General features: G+C 42.4%; 1 protein-coding gene across 1 annotated transcript in view; it reads left to right on the top strand.

The window, feature by feature from the left end:
* The window catches only part of LOC103663318 (contactin-associated protein-like 3), a 133,806-nt gene extending 118,264 nt beyond the window's left edge, over positions 1-15,542 (top strand). Inside the window, exons 20-22 of the mRNA XM_040620317.1 lie at positions 10,866-11,087; positions 11,324-11,395; positions 15,349-15,542. Coding sequence (XP_040476251.1) covers positions 10,866-11,087; positions 11,324-11,395; positions 15,349-15,542 — 488 coding nt within the window. The remainder of the gene's footprint in view (positions 1-10,865; positions 11,088-11,323; positions 11,396-15,348) is intronic.
* Positions 15,543-15,949: the final 407 nt, after the last annotated feature.

The raw sequence follows: 15,949 nt of genomic DNA, 5'->3' as shown, positions 1-15,949 counted from the left end.
GTCTAGTCTTGACTTGGGTGTGGCCTATGGTCCTAAAGTGTGAGAGCCTTAAAATACAAACACCCCAGTAAGGTGCCCTAGCATTTTCACTCAGTTTTATTTCTCTAAAGACTTTTGTATAGGTGGTATTCTGTTGATTTTGTCTTTTCTGCATTAAAAAGCAACAACAGCAAAAATCCACAAAGTATCAAAACAAAAATCTGTTTTGATGTGTGCAGCATAAAGATGTGTCTTTCTCTTTCCTCCTGGGAAAGAATACCATAGGTTAAGTGTACTTCAAATCAATACAGTCATGCAGATAAACTTTAGCAGGTAAATTTTCTGTGGGGAAAAGAAATCTACTGAAGGATCTTATGTTGAAATGGAACTTCATATGTGAGAATTGGGTAATAAATAATCTGTGGAAATGACCTATATATACCTTCATGGACAGACTACAGTTCGATATTGAAAACTCCATTGACTTATGTGACATACGTTTGCCTTTGCTATGCTCTGCCTAAGAATTTATCTCATTTAGGAGGAAAGTCATGGAGCGGAAGACACAAGAAGTTTATAAAATTTCAGCAGTGTGAATACAAATGCAAAGATCCTCAACAAAATATTAGCAAATCTAACCCAGTAACATAGAAAACTTGTTACACACCATGACCAGATAAGATTTATCCTAGGAATTTAAGGTTGGTTCAACAGATAAAAAGCAACCAATGTAATATGCCATATTAATGGAATAAAGGACAAAAACCACATGGTTACCTCAATAGACACAGAAAAAGCATTTGAAAAAAAAATCCACTGTGCTTTCATAATAAAAAACAAACTAAGAATAGAAAGAGACCTCCTCACATGAAAAAAGACATCTACAAAAATCCCATGTCTAACATAACACTTAATGGAATGTAATAGAAATCTTTCCCTAGGATCAGGAGTAAGATAAGGATGTCTACTCTCATCACTTTCATTCAAGACTGTAGTACAGGTTAGAGTGAGTGCTACTAGGCAAGAAAAAAAAAAAAAAGAAGTATCCAGAATAAAAAGGAAGAAGTAAAACTATTTCTATTTGCAGAGAACATGATCTTGTAAGGAATCCATGAAAAAAGCTACTAGAGCTAGTACACAGTTTCAACAAGGATATAAGATAGATATACAGAAATTTATTTTATTTCTATATACTAGCAATGAATAATACAAAAATGAAATGAAGACTGAAATGTAAGTTCCATTTAAAATAGCATCAAAAAGAATAAAATACCTTGGAATAACTTGAACAAAAGAGGTGTAAGACACACTGGAACCTATGAAACGTTGCTGGAAGAAATTATGGAAGACATACATAAAGAGAAAGACATCCATGCTCATGGATTGGAAGTCTTAATATTGCTAACATGGCAGTGCTCCCCAAATTGATCTACAGATTCAATATAGTTCTTATCAAAATCCAAATGGCAAGCTGATCCCAAAATGCATATGGAGATGCAAGGGACTCCAAATAGCCAAAACAATCTTGAAAAGAAGAATGAAGTTGGAGGTCTCACCCTTGATTTTAAAACTTGGTACAAAGCCATGGATATCAAAACCATATGATATTGGCATAAGGATAAATATATTGACCAATGGAATAGACTGAGAGTCAAGAAATAAAACTATTTATTGCCAGTTGACATTTGACATCGGTGCCAGGCCCATTCAATGGTACTGAGCCAACTGGGTATCCACAGGTTTAAAAAGCGATGTTGACCCCTACCTCACACCATGTACAAAAATTAACTCAAAATGGACGATACTCCTAAATGTGGGGGCTACAATTATAAAACTCTTAGACGAAACTATGGTAGTGCATTTTTGTGACCTTGGGTGAGGCAATGGTTTCTTAGATAAGGCTTCTTAAAAGCCTTGAGTTAGATCATGGTTTCTCAAAAGCACAAGCAATAGATAAGACAAGCACAAGAAAATAGATAAGTTCAACTTCCTCAAAATTTAAAACCTTGGTAATTCGAAAGACACTCCCAAGAAAGGAAAAAGGCAATCCACAAAATGAGAAAAATGTTTGGAAGTCATGTATCTCATAAGAAATTTTTGCACAGAGTATATACAGAGCTCTTAGAGCTAAACAAAAAGACAATTTAAAAATGTCCAAAAGATCTGGTCAAAGGTCAAAGTCAAAGACATTTCTTCGGAGAAGATATACCAATGACCAATGTGAAAAGATGATCAAAATCATTAGCCGTCAAGGAAATTGAAATCCAAACCACAAGATATCATTAAAAGACAGTAACAGTGGTTGTTGAGGATGTGGAGGAATTTGAACGCTTGTGCATTGGTGGTAGGGATGTAAAATGATGCGACCACTGTGGAAAAATAGTTCAGCAGTTTATTTGAAAGGTAAACACAGAGTTGCCATACAACCACTCCCAGGAAGCTACCCAAGAGAATTGAAAACCTATGTCCAGACACAAAAGGTGCACACAAATCATCATAGCAGTGTTCTCCACTAATAACCCAAGGTGGGGATAACCCCAGTGACCATCGACTTTGTGGTATAGTATTACTTTTTATGGCCAGTATTTCATTGTAGACCACAAACAAAAGGGGTATACAATGAAATATTGGCCATCAAAAGTAATGAAGTACCAACACATGACACAACATGGGTGACTCTTGAAAACATTATGCTACATGAAAGAGGATAAACACAGAAAGTCACATACTATACGATTGATTTTGTATGAAATGTCCAGAATAGGCATATCCATAGAAACAAAGTTTGGGTTTGCCCAGGCCTGGAGAGGGGTAGGAATGGGGCATGGTGTCTTGGGTTTCTTTTGGAGTGATAGGAAGATTCTGTAAGTGGATATTGGTAGTGGTTTTATAAATTTGTAAAGGTACAAAACTCCCCTGAATTGTACACTTTAAAAGGGGGAGTTTTCTGGTATGTGAATTATATCTCAATAATAAGAAAAAAAATCTATTAGAGATTTCTTTCTTTTGCCAATGCCTCTTCTGCACACGCAGCTGAGAGAGGTGAGTGATGAGCCAAAATGACGTTTATTCTGAAGCGTGAATGAGTTTATTCAAGAGCAGGATGTGATGGGAGATAGGGGGTAGAGAACTGGAAGGGCCCAGGGTTCAGGACTGCTGAGACGGAGAGGGCTTCATCGGGAGGGGCTGCGTGATTTTGAAAAGGACTAAGGAACTAAGAGCAGCAATTGCGTAGAGTTCTGACAGTATCCCCTTGTCGGGGAGAAGAGTGGCAGAGACTGCTCACGTGCCATTACGTGAAGAGTTGATATTATTTACTAAAGACTAGTCTTCCAGTAAGTACCTATGGGCACTGCCTGTTCAAAGCATGTAGGGTCCCAAATTACCCTTGATTTCTTCTCAGGAGTTAGTTGCAAGCGTTGGGAGAGTTTGGTGTGCGGCAGGCATGTGTTTCGGGGAGGAAGGAATAATTCCTTCACTTCTTTCTGACTCTGAAAATCAGGTCTCTCCAGCTCTGAATTGTCAGAAAGACAGACTTGTTTTCTAATTATGTCATTCATCTAGAATTTAAAAAGTTCACTCTGCTGTTTTATCCATTCCAGAAAAAATAGCAGTTCGATTCAGTTGAGCTGTTTTCATCCATCGGGCGTTTTAAACCGTCATTCATGCTGTTGAGTGTACGGAGAAGTTCATTCACTGTCTTTGCTGTGTAGTCCCTACAGCATGAGTATGCCGCACTTGGGTATTCTCCTGTTATGGGCAGCTGCATTGTCTTTGTTTGGGGCTGTTAAGCTCCTTTATCAACTTTATAGTTACACCTCCTTCTATTATTATCAGTTACCCTTTGGTTAAAATTATGCATCCTTGATTTACGGCATGCTAATTTGTCACACTTCTCAAAACACGTAAAAACTTTAAAACATTTGATTTCCTCTCCCACCCTTGTTGTCCTGTGTTTTACATTATTTTTTTTTGCAAGACATTATTTTTGCTGTTGTTTAAAAGAGTTGACGTTCACTTCCGTTTATCCACCTATTTACGCTTTCTGATGTCCTTTACTGCTTCCTGTGGTTCCTTGAACCACTCACTCAGTTTCCTGATTTTTCTTGCTGATGAGAGCCTCTGGCCATGTTCTGGTGTTCACTGCCTTCCAGAAGCACCGCTCATTGTGGGTAGCAGAGAGCTCTTCACACACATTTTAATTCTTTGGTTCTTCCTTTCCCTAGTGGATCTTTTGTTAAAATGCTCATTCCTCGCAAAAGCAGAAATCATCCCACATATTGGGATGCACAACTTTGGTGATGTGTCTTAAGGACACCACTACCCAACGTCTGAGAAAGTTGAGAAAGTTTATGTCCTGAATTGTCGTAAATTTGACTCTACTTTCAAGATTTCCTACCATGGACATTTTTTAAGTAGGAAAAAAAAAACATTTAATCTGTTTTTATTGAAAGTAATTTAGGTTCTACTCCAAATTACAAAGGAAGTGAACTTTATCCTCATCCGTTAGCCCACTTTTTCTCAAACATTACTTTGCTTCATGGCCACAGTCAGACCACGTTCTCACCCCCTCCTTACCTAGAGTTAAACTGCACTTGACCCCTTACTTCCCGTTAATACACCAGGTCCTTGAGCCAGGAGCTGATCAAATATATTGACCCCAATATGTAAATTTCTAGTAAAGCATAACTATTCTCCTAAGTTTTCCCTCACCTTTTTTCTTTACGTTTTCTTTATTTTTTTAAAAAAGATTTTATTTATTTACTTATTTGAGAGAGAGAGCAGGAGCAGGGGGAGAAGCAGAGGCAGAAGCAGGCTCCCCGCTGAGCAGGGAGCCCAACTCCTGGGCTTGATCTCAGGACCCTGGGATCATGACCTGAGCCCAAGGCAGATGCTCAATCCACTGAGCCACCCAGACGCCTCCTTTCTTTACATTTTAAAGGGAAACATTTTTTTGAGCCAAAAGGAACCTTAATAAAGGAATCTCAGGAGTCAGCTAATAGGAAAGACAGATTTGCACTCATTGTCTTTGTAAACACAGTTCTGTTAATTCTGCTGCTGATTTTGTTTGGACCCAGTTATGGGAAACGACAGCTTGGACCATAACCCTTGCCTCCACTCCCCATTCAATGTGCTTGCGCCCTGAGCGGAGGAATGGAGGGCCAGCTCAGCTGCCAGGAGGGCTGGAAGGTGTGAATGAGAGAGCTGGGGCGGGGATTTGCCCTGGGGGCTGGCACTTCGAGGTGTCCCAGCTAGGAGTGTGAAGCCCGCAGATCCTCAGGAAAGGCTGGCTTGCGGAGAGCTCAGAACCTCCAAAGGGAAGGTCGACACTGCTCAGCAAGGTTGTGCCCATCCTCAGTGCCCCTCATGGAGCGGTGGATGGACTGGATGATTGGGACACATTCCTTCTACCGTGGTGAGGGTGAGGGAGAGAGACTTCTTCCTACGCTTTGTTTGAGATTAGAGGATCAGCCTGCAGGCCCGCTGCTGGGTTCGGGGCAGAAAAGCAGCAGCCTCCACCTTGCCAGGACCCCCATATCGTATAAGATCCCCAACCATGAAGTCCTCATTAGCACACCAATAAATAAACAAGTAAAGAGATAATGTCACCCCTAGGGAGATGGGGAGGAGGATTAAAGACAACAAACACAATTCCCACATCAAAATAGAGCTGTTAGAGAAGACACAACACAACTAGCATGAAACTTGGCACTCAAGGAAATTTGAAAAAAGTCACACATGCACACACCAACTCTGGGGGTTAAAGTAAATATGGCTTTTCAAGATTTCCCTGGGTCATATGAAGGAGAGAATCATCACGGGATATCCTTAAACAGTGGCCTGGAATATTATAGAGATGGACTATCTTCAAACTGCAAAGAAAAAAGATTAAGAGAGAGAAATTAGGAGGGAAAATAAGAGAAAACCTAATGGGAATAATTAGAGATCCAGAAACAGAACTGGAAGCAAAGACAGTAATTATGCATTAAAAAAAAATTTCTCTGAGTTAAAGGAAAACCTGAATTGCAGATCGAAAGAACGCATCAATTCTGGTGAGAAAAGACATACAACTGGGAGAATTTCCAAATTGCAAAACCCACAGAGAAAAATCTTCCAAACTTTCTAGACAGAAGTTACGACAATGCAAAAATAATGATTTTGCCATCAGCATCCAGCTTCTCATTTGTTACAGTGGGATGAAAAAATGATGTGGGTTATCGTTAACATTGCTGAGGAATGAGCCACAAGGCAAGCATCTAATATATAATGTATCTGACAAGGTTAAGAAAAGATATTTTGGATAACAAGGAAGGATGGAGATTAAATATTGACCGTGCATCCCATCTGAGGAAAATACTAGAGAATTATTCCAGTCAAACAATGAATCACAACCATGACCTCAGGATGGAAAATATGAAGGCAACAGGAAATAGTGAGCAGTAAACCTTTTTTTTTTTTTTTAAGATTTTATTTATTTATTTGACAGAGAGACAGCCAGTTAGAGAGGGAACACAAGCAGGGGGAGTGGGAGAGGAAGAAGCAGGCTCCCAGCGGAGCAGGGAGCCCGATGCGGGGCTCGATTCCAGGACCCTGGGATCATGACCTGAGCCGAAGGAAGATGCTTAAGACTGAGCCACCCAGGAGCACCAGCAGTAAACCTTTTGATGTATATTTTTTTTTCAGTTTTTATTTATTTTTTTAAATGATTTTTTATTATATTATGTTAGTCACTGTACAGTACATCCCGGGTTTCTGATATAAAGTTCGATGATTCATTAGTTTCGTATAACACCCAGTGCACCATGCAATACGTGCCCTCCTTACTACCCATCACCGGTCTATCCCATTCCCCCACCCCCCTCCCCTCTGAGGCCCCCAGTTTGTTTCTCATAGTCCATAGTCTCCCATGTTTCATTGATGTATATTGACACCCGACAAGCATACAAAGTCACTGCTATAGTTACAGGGTTAATAATAGGCTATGTGGGCACAAGCCCACCCCCACATGTCCATACCCACAACCCACATATACGTATAAATGTCAAGTACAAATTCTTGACTGCAATGTAATGTTCTGATGTTACTTTCTTGAGTAATAGCACTGCCTAAACATTTTAAATTTATCATTAAAAAGTAAATTCTACAAAAGTAGTCCAATTAATAATTGAGATAAATATCTGCCCAGGATTTGTTCTGTGACCCTAGCCTGGTAGCTCTCATGTCAGACTTTGACCAGGAAAGCAATGCTGTCCAGTCCCTCTTTTTGCTCAGTGGCTGAGACTTTTAATTGGCCTGTAGTGTTTTGTTTTTGTTTTTAGTATTTTAGCGTTGTTGTAGAAGTCCTATGTTACTACTATTGTGTTTTCCCGTTTTAGTTCTTCTTGACACTCTCTCAAGTATATTCAAGCAAGGATGCCTTTCTTTAAGGAATATATATTGTTGGAATGCAAAAAAAAAAAAAAAAGTTAAGTGATCTTTAAAGAACTCTTTTAATTTTTTTAAAGATTTTATGTATTTATTAGAGAGAGAGCACAAGCTGGGGGGAGGGGAGTAGAGACAGAGGGAGAGAGAGAAGCAAACTCCCCAATGAGCAGGGAGCCCAACTTGGGGCTCAATCTCAGCCCCTGGGCTCATGACTTGAGCTGAAGGTAGACCCTTAACCAACTGAGCCACCCAGGCACCACAAAAGAACTCTTTAATTTAAAATAATCATTTAATTGAGTTGTCTCAAGCTCGCTTTACTTTACTATAAGAATCTACCTGAAATTCATCATACATAAAGCTCCTTGATGTCCCATATAATCAACTTGGCCAAGATAGCTCTGTGTTTGAGTTTTTCATTACAATTATAACAATGTAAACATGTCCCTAATTTTAGTTGCTTTTAGAGGTCTTTTACATGGCACTTACCTTTGCCACTTTAAAACTACAGAACAGAATTTTGTAAGCCCACGTCGCTCCCAGGGCATTTATTCCAAATCTCAAAGTTAGACCATTTTTCTTAAAAACATGACTCTTTTCCAAACCGGAAGGAGCAAGGATACAAAAGATTTGGCTTTCAAAAATGACAGACTGAAACAACGAGATGAAGTTTAATAGGAAAAAAGGTGAAATGGGTAATAAGATTGAAGAAATCCACCCCATGCGTTTGTATGGAGGCGAAACTTTCCATCTCCCCTCTTAGGGCCTGTGGCCATTAAATTGACCTAAGAGATTAACAAGAGAAAAGCATATAGATTTTTTTTAATGTACTTGGAGCCTCCATAGGAAAATGAAGACCCAAAAAGCAGATAGTGTGTGTGTTTTTTTTTAAAGATTTCATTTATTTACTTGAGAGAGTGAGAGAGAGAGAGCACGAGAAGGGGGAGGGTCAGAGGGAGTAGCAGACTCCCCACTGAGCAGGGAGCCCGATGCAATGAGGGACTCATCCATCCTGGGACTCCAGGATCATGACCTGAGCCAAATGCAGTTGCTTAACTGACTGAGCCACCCAGGCGCCCACAGATAGTGTTTATATGCTAGATGAAACACGGGGTAGTAATTGTGCAGGAGTAATTAAATGTACAGGAGCTGAAGGGGAGAAGAGTTACTTTAACGAGGTGTGTATGTACGGATTTCTCCAGCTCGACCCCCCTTCTCTGGTGACTAGAAAACTTCTTTCCTCCAGGTACAGGGTGGGCAGCTTTGCCACGGTTGTTTATCTCCTGCTTTCGGGAAGAAAAAGGGGAAGGTCAGAGTGCCCTTCTTTGCACCTGTGGTTTTGCAAGTGCTGTGATCCCCAAATAAGCCTTCTGCCCAAGTGGCCTGTTTTGGGGTGTCATATCCTGTCACCCTTCAAGTAGAAGCTTCAGGGTGTATTGCTTAATGTTAGTGACGATGAGGAGTCTTTAGTTACCATGACATTCAGAAAACTCAGCGCATGAGATGGCACGCAACCATGGAAATGCATTTTTAGCTTGAGCCAATGCAAGTCGTCTTTTATAACAAGGTGGGAGCCCTGTATTCCTCCGACCACAGGTCCAGAGTGCCGCATTTTAAAAAGTTTCAACAGCCAAACTACTCACAGAAGGGTGGTGATGGGACTAAGTTGATTCTTTGATTATAAAACATAGATCGCCTGCATCCCGTGTAACAGACACTAAGCTAAGTGCAGAGCAGGGGGGTGGGGGGCGGGCAAGAATAAAGTCCACTGCCCGCCGGGACCTTGCCACCTGTTGTGTGAGAGAGACAGAGCATCCTCGGAGAATGACTGTCTGTAACTGGACCACCAGGCGAGGCTGGCTGGCCGTAGTTAGGCACCGGGCTTCAGAGTTCAAATGCTCCCGTCCGAAAGCCCGCTCCAACTGCTTCCCAGCAGTGTCACAAGAGGCAAGCCATTAACTCGTGCTCTAAGTCCTCACTTTCCTTTATATTTAATGAAAAATGTAGCTTTCTTTTTCACAGCGTCTAGCGTTTATGTATTAGATTCTCCACATCCAATCAAAACTATTTCTAGTTACTTGTATTATCAGGAAATGGAGACAAAGGAGCAGAACCCCTCAAAAACTCAAAGGAAATAAAATTGTTCTCGAAGAGTTTAACTACAACATCAAGATAGACTGGGTCACAGCTGAGATTCTCAGGGTGAACTTAAAGACCAGCTGTTACGCCAACCAAAGAAACACTTCTAGGGTCTATACATATGTTCTGTGGAAGGTATATGCATTCATTAAAGTAGAAAGAATAATATAATGACCCCCATGTACCTATCCCTTAATGCGAGCAATTATGAACATGTCCAAAAGATACTGACATAATAAAAGAGATAATATCCTGTTGAAAAGGGGGTTACTACAACCAGCCTGGATCCAGGTCGCCCCATGGGAGAGACCTTGGTTTTCTAAAACCTGATGTTAACTAGCTTCCAGTAGGAATAAAAGCACTCATGGTATTACGCTGTGAGCATTAAATTCTAACCTCTCCAAATGACTTCACACAACGCCCAGCCTGTGGAAGCTGCGGGTAAATTTTCCGTTGCTGTTTATGGTTGGTAGAAAGAGATGTGGAGCCCCTAGTGCACTCACTGAAGCAGGGAGGGAGTCTGACAGCAGATGCCAGGTGTCCCCACATTGCGGTGGCTTCCTCTGTGGGGCACATGGAGGCTTCTCTGAGCACCCATGAAACAGCTGAAGCCTGCACTCTAACTGCCCCTAGTCAGATTTGGGGCGCACTGGGCAAGTGCATGCAGGAACTAATCGTCATCGAAGTGAAGGAATCGATGTTCTCCTCTCCTGGGTCCATCGCTGCGCTCTTTCAGCTAACCAATCTCGGTCAGATCCGAGTGAGGGCAGGGGCCGGGATGGGGAGCAAGACTAGACTTATGGAAAGGGGACAGAGACCACCACTGCCAAGGGGGAAAGGCATTGGGAGATGGGGTTCCCTGGTGGCACCTGCGGTTAGGGAGGGGCCTCTATGGGGCTGAGAACAGTGAGCCAAACCGAAGTGTAAATGGCGAGATTAGAACTGCGGTAGGGATTGCCAGAGCACTGTTGTCCCCAAGCTCAGGAGACATTTCACTGTAACCACCTAGCTCATTGGCCACAAATCCTGTTACAAAATACTGTAATGGTCATTTGAAAAGCGCCATGGCAATGGATTTAATTCCTTTGTACGGCGTGACTGCATCCAGGGACGCTTCGGTCTTCCCCACGCAGAGTTAGCACCCGCGTGTCACTAACGGAGGCCGCAGCTACTGGCCCTGGCTGACTTTTCCTAAGGAAGGAAGGACAGAGGGTTCGGAGGGAGGGTCGGTTCGCCGCTACCACGCAGACGCGGGCTAGGCCTGCGCCCCCGCCCCCGCCCGTGGCCCCCGCGCCCTAACGTATGCCCCGTTTCTCTGCCCGCAGAGCCCCCCGGCGCGGACCCGGACACGCTGCGGGCCGGCGCGCGCGGCTTCACCGGCTGCCTCTCGGCCGTGCGCTTCGGCCCCGCCGCTCCGCTCAAGGCTGCGCTGCGCCCCGGCGGTCCCGCCCCGGTCACCGTGCGCGGCCACGTGGCCGCCGCGTCCCGCTGCGCGGAGGGGGCGGGGCCCGGAGCCCCGGCGCGGGAAGCCACCCGCCCGCTCGCAGGTGGCGCAGGTGCGTGCCCCTCCGCCGGCGGTCGCGCTCGCCGCCCGCGGTCCTCCACCCCGTCTCCATCCCGGAGCTTTCCAAAGCCTTCTGTTGGTTCGCCTCTCCATGCTCTGGTCTTGGTTTCACGTTCATTTCTACTGGCGCAATGCTCTGCTCTCCTGTCGCATGTTTGTGAATGTCTCCAAAGTCGTCCTTCCCTCTCGCCTCTGTCATTCTCCCTTTTTCTACTGTAGGTGGTTCTGGACCAACAGATGGGGGAGAACCCTTAGTTAATGCTGACAGAAGTGACTCTGCTGTCATCGGAGGTAACAGGGCTGTGAATGACCTGGTCCTTGGCGTTGTTGTCACTGTTGGCATAAACCAAAAAGTGTCTGAGAATCCGCGCTGATGTGCGAGGTCCATGGCAGGCCACACACATTTGCTGATGTTCTTGATGGGAGTGTACCCAAGTCAGCGTCTGCAGGCGCGTAGTGGAAGGAACCCATGCTTCCACGGGGAAGCTTTTTAAAGGATAGTTGCCAAATTCCAGAAAAATAAGGTTTTTCATTTGAAAATACCCATTCATATTTCTCAAGATAGAGACAGAGATAGATAGATATAACATTCACCTTTACTTCTTCGATTCAGAATAGCCATGGACCTCTCAGTCCATTAGCCCAAAACTTTTAAAAATAATATTGAAAGTAAAACATTAGGTGGAGAGAAGCACCTAACTATGCAAATTGTCATTTTCTTAAACATAAAGATAGAAAACTTAAAGATTTTTCTAAACATAAATATACGAAGCTGTTTCTGGTGTCAGACTTATCTTAGATTTATACTTATTTATATTTATAAATACAATTGCTAATATATATTTATGTAATACATATGCTCTTAGTGTCAGGTGTATCCTATATATGTGGCATTAAAACTGGATATAACATAGCTCTTTAAAGCAAAGTCCTATAGCTAAACTATGTATGTATTTATATACATATTCATATATAATATTATTTATATTTTCTATCTATTTATATATATTTGAAGAGGTAAAAGTAATTGCATTTTAAATATCTCCCAACCCATTCCCTGAAACCGAACTTATTTAGGTCTAACTTAACGAATGAATATTCAAGTTTCCTCCTTATGATTCAGAGAACGTTTACATTTATTTACTTAGATTATTGAAATGTGTCAGTTGCAAACTCTACTTGGTGAGGAGGACGTGAACTGCTCTCCATTCCATTGCTATTCCAAACAAGGGAATTAGTCCTGGATCTGGGGGATGCACGTGGGTGTCCACTCTTCAGGCAGGCTGCGCACCAGATCAGATCGGATCTGTTCATTTAGCTTCTGTTCATCAAGACGCCGATTTTCTCCAGACTATTAGGAAGGGATTCAGACATTTTCAAGTGCTGACCAAATCTATGTTAAGAAGGTTAACATGTCCATTCCTATCTTAACTACTTCTATTTTTGTAATGAATGAGATATATGAGCCCTTGATTTCACAACTCCAAGAACAAACAAAAAACATATATGTTATTTATAATGTATATCTAAAAGGAATACTTTGTGTTAAAGTATAAATCAAATCTTAATCCTGAGCCATGCTCATTTATTTTTAATGAGAAGACTTCACTATAAAGCAAAACTTGATATAAAATAAATTGACTTAAATGTGATTAATATTTTCAAAATAGGAATCAAAGTCCAAAAGTGCAAAATGTCATGGTTGATGCCATTTTTAGCGAGAGCAACGATGATAGGTTGATGATGGAACAGAAGATGTGGTCTTTGGAGCTTTATTGCGTTTGGTTAAATATCATTGGCAGGTTGTACAAAGTAAATAATTTGCACCAATATCATTCCCCTGAGAAATCCTACCTGGTTCCTAATAGACGGGATATAGAATCCGAGCACTCGGGGTGTGGGGTGCTAACAGCTCAGGTTACTGGCCGCAGTTCCCTTGTATCTGCCTTCAATCCATGCAGTGGCTGTTTGCTGCGTGGTTTGTCAGCACCAAGTATGTTGACCTCCAGCATAGAATTCTGCGTAGAATTCTGAGCCCTTTGTCTAATTGATCGCAGACTGCACCCACATGAAAAGTACTTGATCTGTTTAAAGGATTAGTCCGATAGATGCATTTCTCTGCGTTCTGCACTGTGCTTTTTCATCTTCTCTTGCAAGCAAAGGGAACAACATAGGAAAGGAGAACTAACCTAACTAACATTCACACCCAGTAAACCAGAGACCACAGAGAGTTTCTTGCCAAGGGATCCATCATATAGATGGACAGGTAGAGAAAGAGACAGATGTGTAGATAGATGGAGAGGCAGGCCGACCTAAGTGCTTGTCACAAACACACTTACACCGGAATTGCCGAAAGGAAGGTTATGGAAGGCATCTGATGCATTATTCAAATTATCTCAATCTCTTCAGAGAGCGGATGAAGACGGGTTATTCTAGGACCCTACCAAACCTCACAAAACAAACAAGCTAGTAATCAGTTACATACATAATAACATCCTGGATGTTTGAGGATAATGGTGACAGTAACTGTATAATCAGGTGGCCTGATCACTGTTACTGAGTTACTGTCCCTGACACTAAAATCGGATATGATATAGCTCTTCAAAACAAGGTCCTGTAACGGAGCATAGAAGTAATTAAAGCAACTCTACCGTTAGTTCTCAAGTGAGATGCAAAATATATTGAACGTGATGACTATTCCGCCTACTCATATTGAAGAATCTTCCAAAAGATTTTTGAGCACCTGCTCGGGAATCCCTGTGGCCAAATACACCCAACCAAGCGTCGAGTTTGCTGGGCTGCATTACGCTTCTTTAAGTCTGTCCCAGAGTGTATTGAAGAATCTTCATTTAACAACACAAATTTTGATTCACATAACTAAACGGTGATGTGTGTTCTAACATTTGCTAATTGGAATATTAATGCCTGTGTCAGTCATCTTACAAGTATATCGACTAGTGAATGCTTATTTTGTACCTCCCTGTTTTGGATTAGACATTCGTTCTTTATGAATATGATAGCTGGAGCAAACGCTTCTAGGCCTCATTTGACCGTCCCAGCCCTGGGAGTGCTTTAAAAAAATCTGAGGAACTTTTAAAACAATACTGATGTGCAAGCTTCCCATCCAGAGATTCTAAGTTATGGTCTGTTGTGCAGCCAAAGTTGAGAACCACTGGCATAGCTAATGCTTTCAGTACTTAAAACATTACCGATAGGAGATGTCAAATAATCTACTTTCCCTGTAGCTGCCTAACAAATTACCAGCCACTCGGAGCTTAACCCAACCCACTTTTGTGTTATTATGTCCCAGTTTCTGTGGGTCAGGAGTCCAGGCACAGCTTAGCTGGGTCCTCTGCTCGGGGTCGCACAAGGCTGCAATGAAGGAGTCAGCCAGGGCTGAGGTCTCATCTGGAGATTCCTCCGGGGAAGGATCCACTTCACCTGCATGGGGTTGGCAGCATTCGGTGTCTTGTAGCGTAGGACCGAGAGCTTCTGGATTTTTGCTAGCTGCACCTAGAGGCTGCCTGCAGTTCCCGGCCATGTAGGGATTCCCATATGGATTCCTACCGTGACTGCTTGTCACCTTACGGCCACCAGGAAGAGGAACAGTCCCGTAAGGCAGGTGCTACTGTCTTATATAACATCACCACATAACCAGGTACAGCTTATCACCTTTGTTGTATTTCACTGGTTAAAAAGAAGTCACAGTGCTACGCACAAGCAGCTAAAGGGCATCACACAGAAGGCATGCCCCCCCACCCCAGCAGCAGAGATCCCTTGAGACTCTTTTAGCCTCATAGAAACAAGTGGTATACTCAGCACAGAACTGAAAGTCAGCAGAGCGTCAGATTTCTGTTAGCATACTTATACATAAGCATTTAATTACTCTACGACTATACACTCTATCCTTTTAAAATGATAAAAACGTGCTTACTCATTAGCATGAAGTGTGGGCATGCCCTAAGAGGCCACACCATGGTTCTGAATTTAAGCATGAGGGCATTGACTGAAAGCCAAGCTGATAGATCGTTAGCATAAAGGCATAAAACCGCTGTATCTAGGGAGGTAAGGACTTGAAGTAAACTCAGTGTTCTAATGCCACCTAGTTTCCAATTTTCTGATGATGTATATATGATGTAAATGGAGCTTTATATTATCTACGTTATATATGTGTGTGTGTATATGTACGTGTATATTACAGAGTTCGTATTCTGATTGTAGTTTTCCTTTCTCGTCTCTACTAGGTGTGATAGCGGTTGTCATATTTATCTCGCTCTGCATCACCGCCATAGCTATACGCATTTATCAGCAGAGATGGTTATACCAAAAAAATGAGTCAAATATTCCCCAAACTGGAGACAACGCTGAGACTGCTCTGAAAAGTGAGGTCAACATGCAAAGTACAGTCAGTGAAAGCCAGAAGGAGTACTTCTTCTGATGGCCAGCGGCAGTTTACCCAGGGCTCCGGTGATGTGACTTTCTCGCTAAGCCAGGGCTCCCAGCCGATGAAGCTCCCCCCTTGTCCTCCTGGGGCAGGTGGCAGCTGGGTAGCGCCATCAGCTTGCTCGCGTGTGGTCCTGGGAGGCTCTGCTCAGTGCTGCTTCATGATCTGTTTATGTAGAAGTGACTTAGGTGTGCTCACTAATCACTGTGTGGCGGTTTCTGATTGTTCTGGCCCGACTGTCGAAAATTCAAATGTATTTTGCATAATGACTTTGGGTTTTAAGTGAGAACAAGGATTTGAGCTGTGGCCCTATTCTCTTAAAAATGAGACACAGAAGTTTATAAAAGTCAAAGTTGGACTCTAGTGTTTTGTGTTATGTGGAAATCTGTGTTTCGCTTCCT

Source organism: Ursus maritimus, unplaced genomic scaffold, assembly GCF_017311325.1.
Source record: "Ursus maritimus isolate PB19 unplaced genomic scaffold, ASM1731132v1 scaffold_34, whole genome shotgun sequence".
In the NCBI taxonomy this organism is placed as follows: Eukaryota; Metazoa; Chordata; class Mammalia; order Carnivora; family Ursidae; genus Ursus; species Ursus maritimus.
This window is presented reverse-complemented; position numbering and strand designations above follow the sequence as displayed.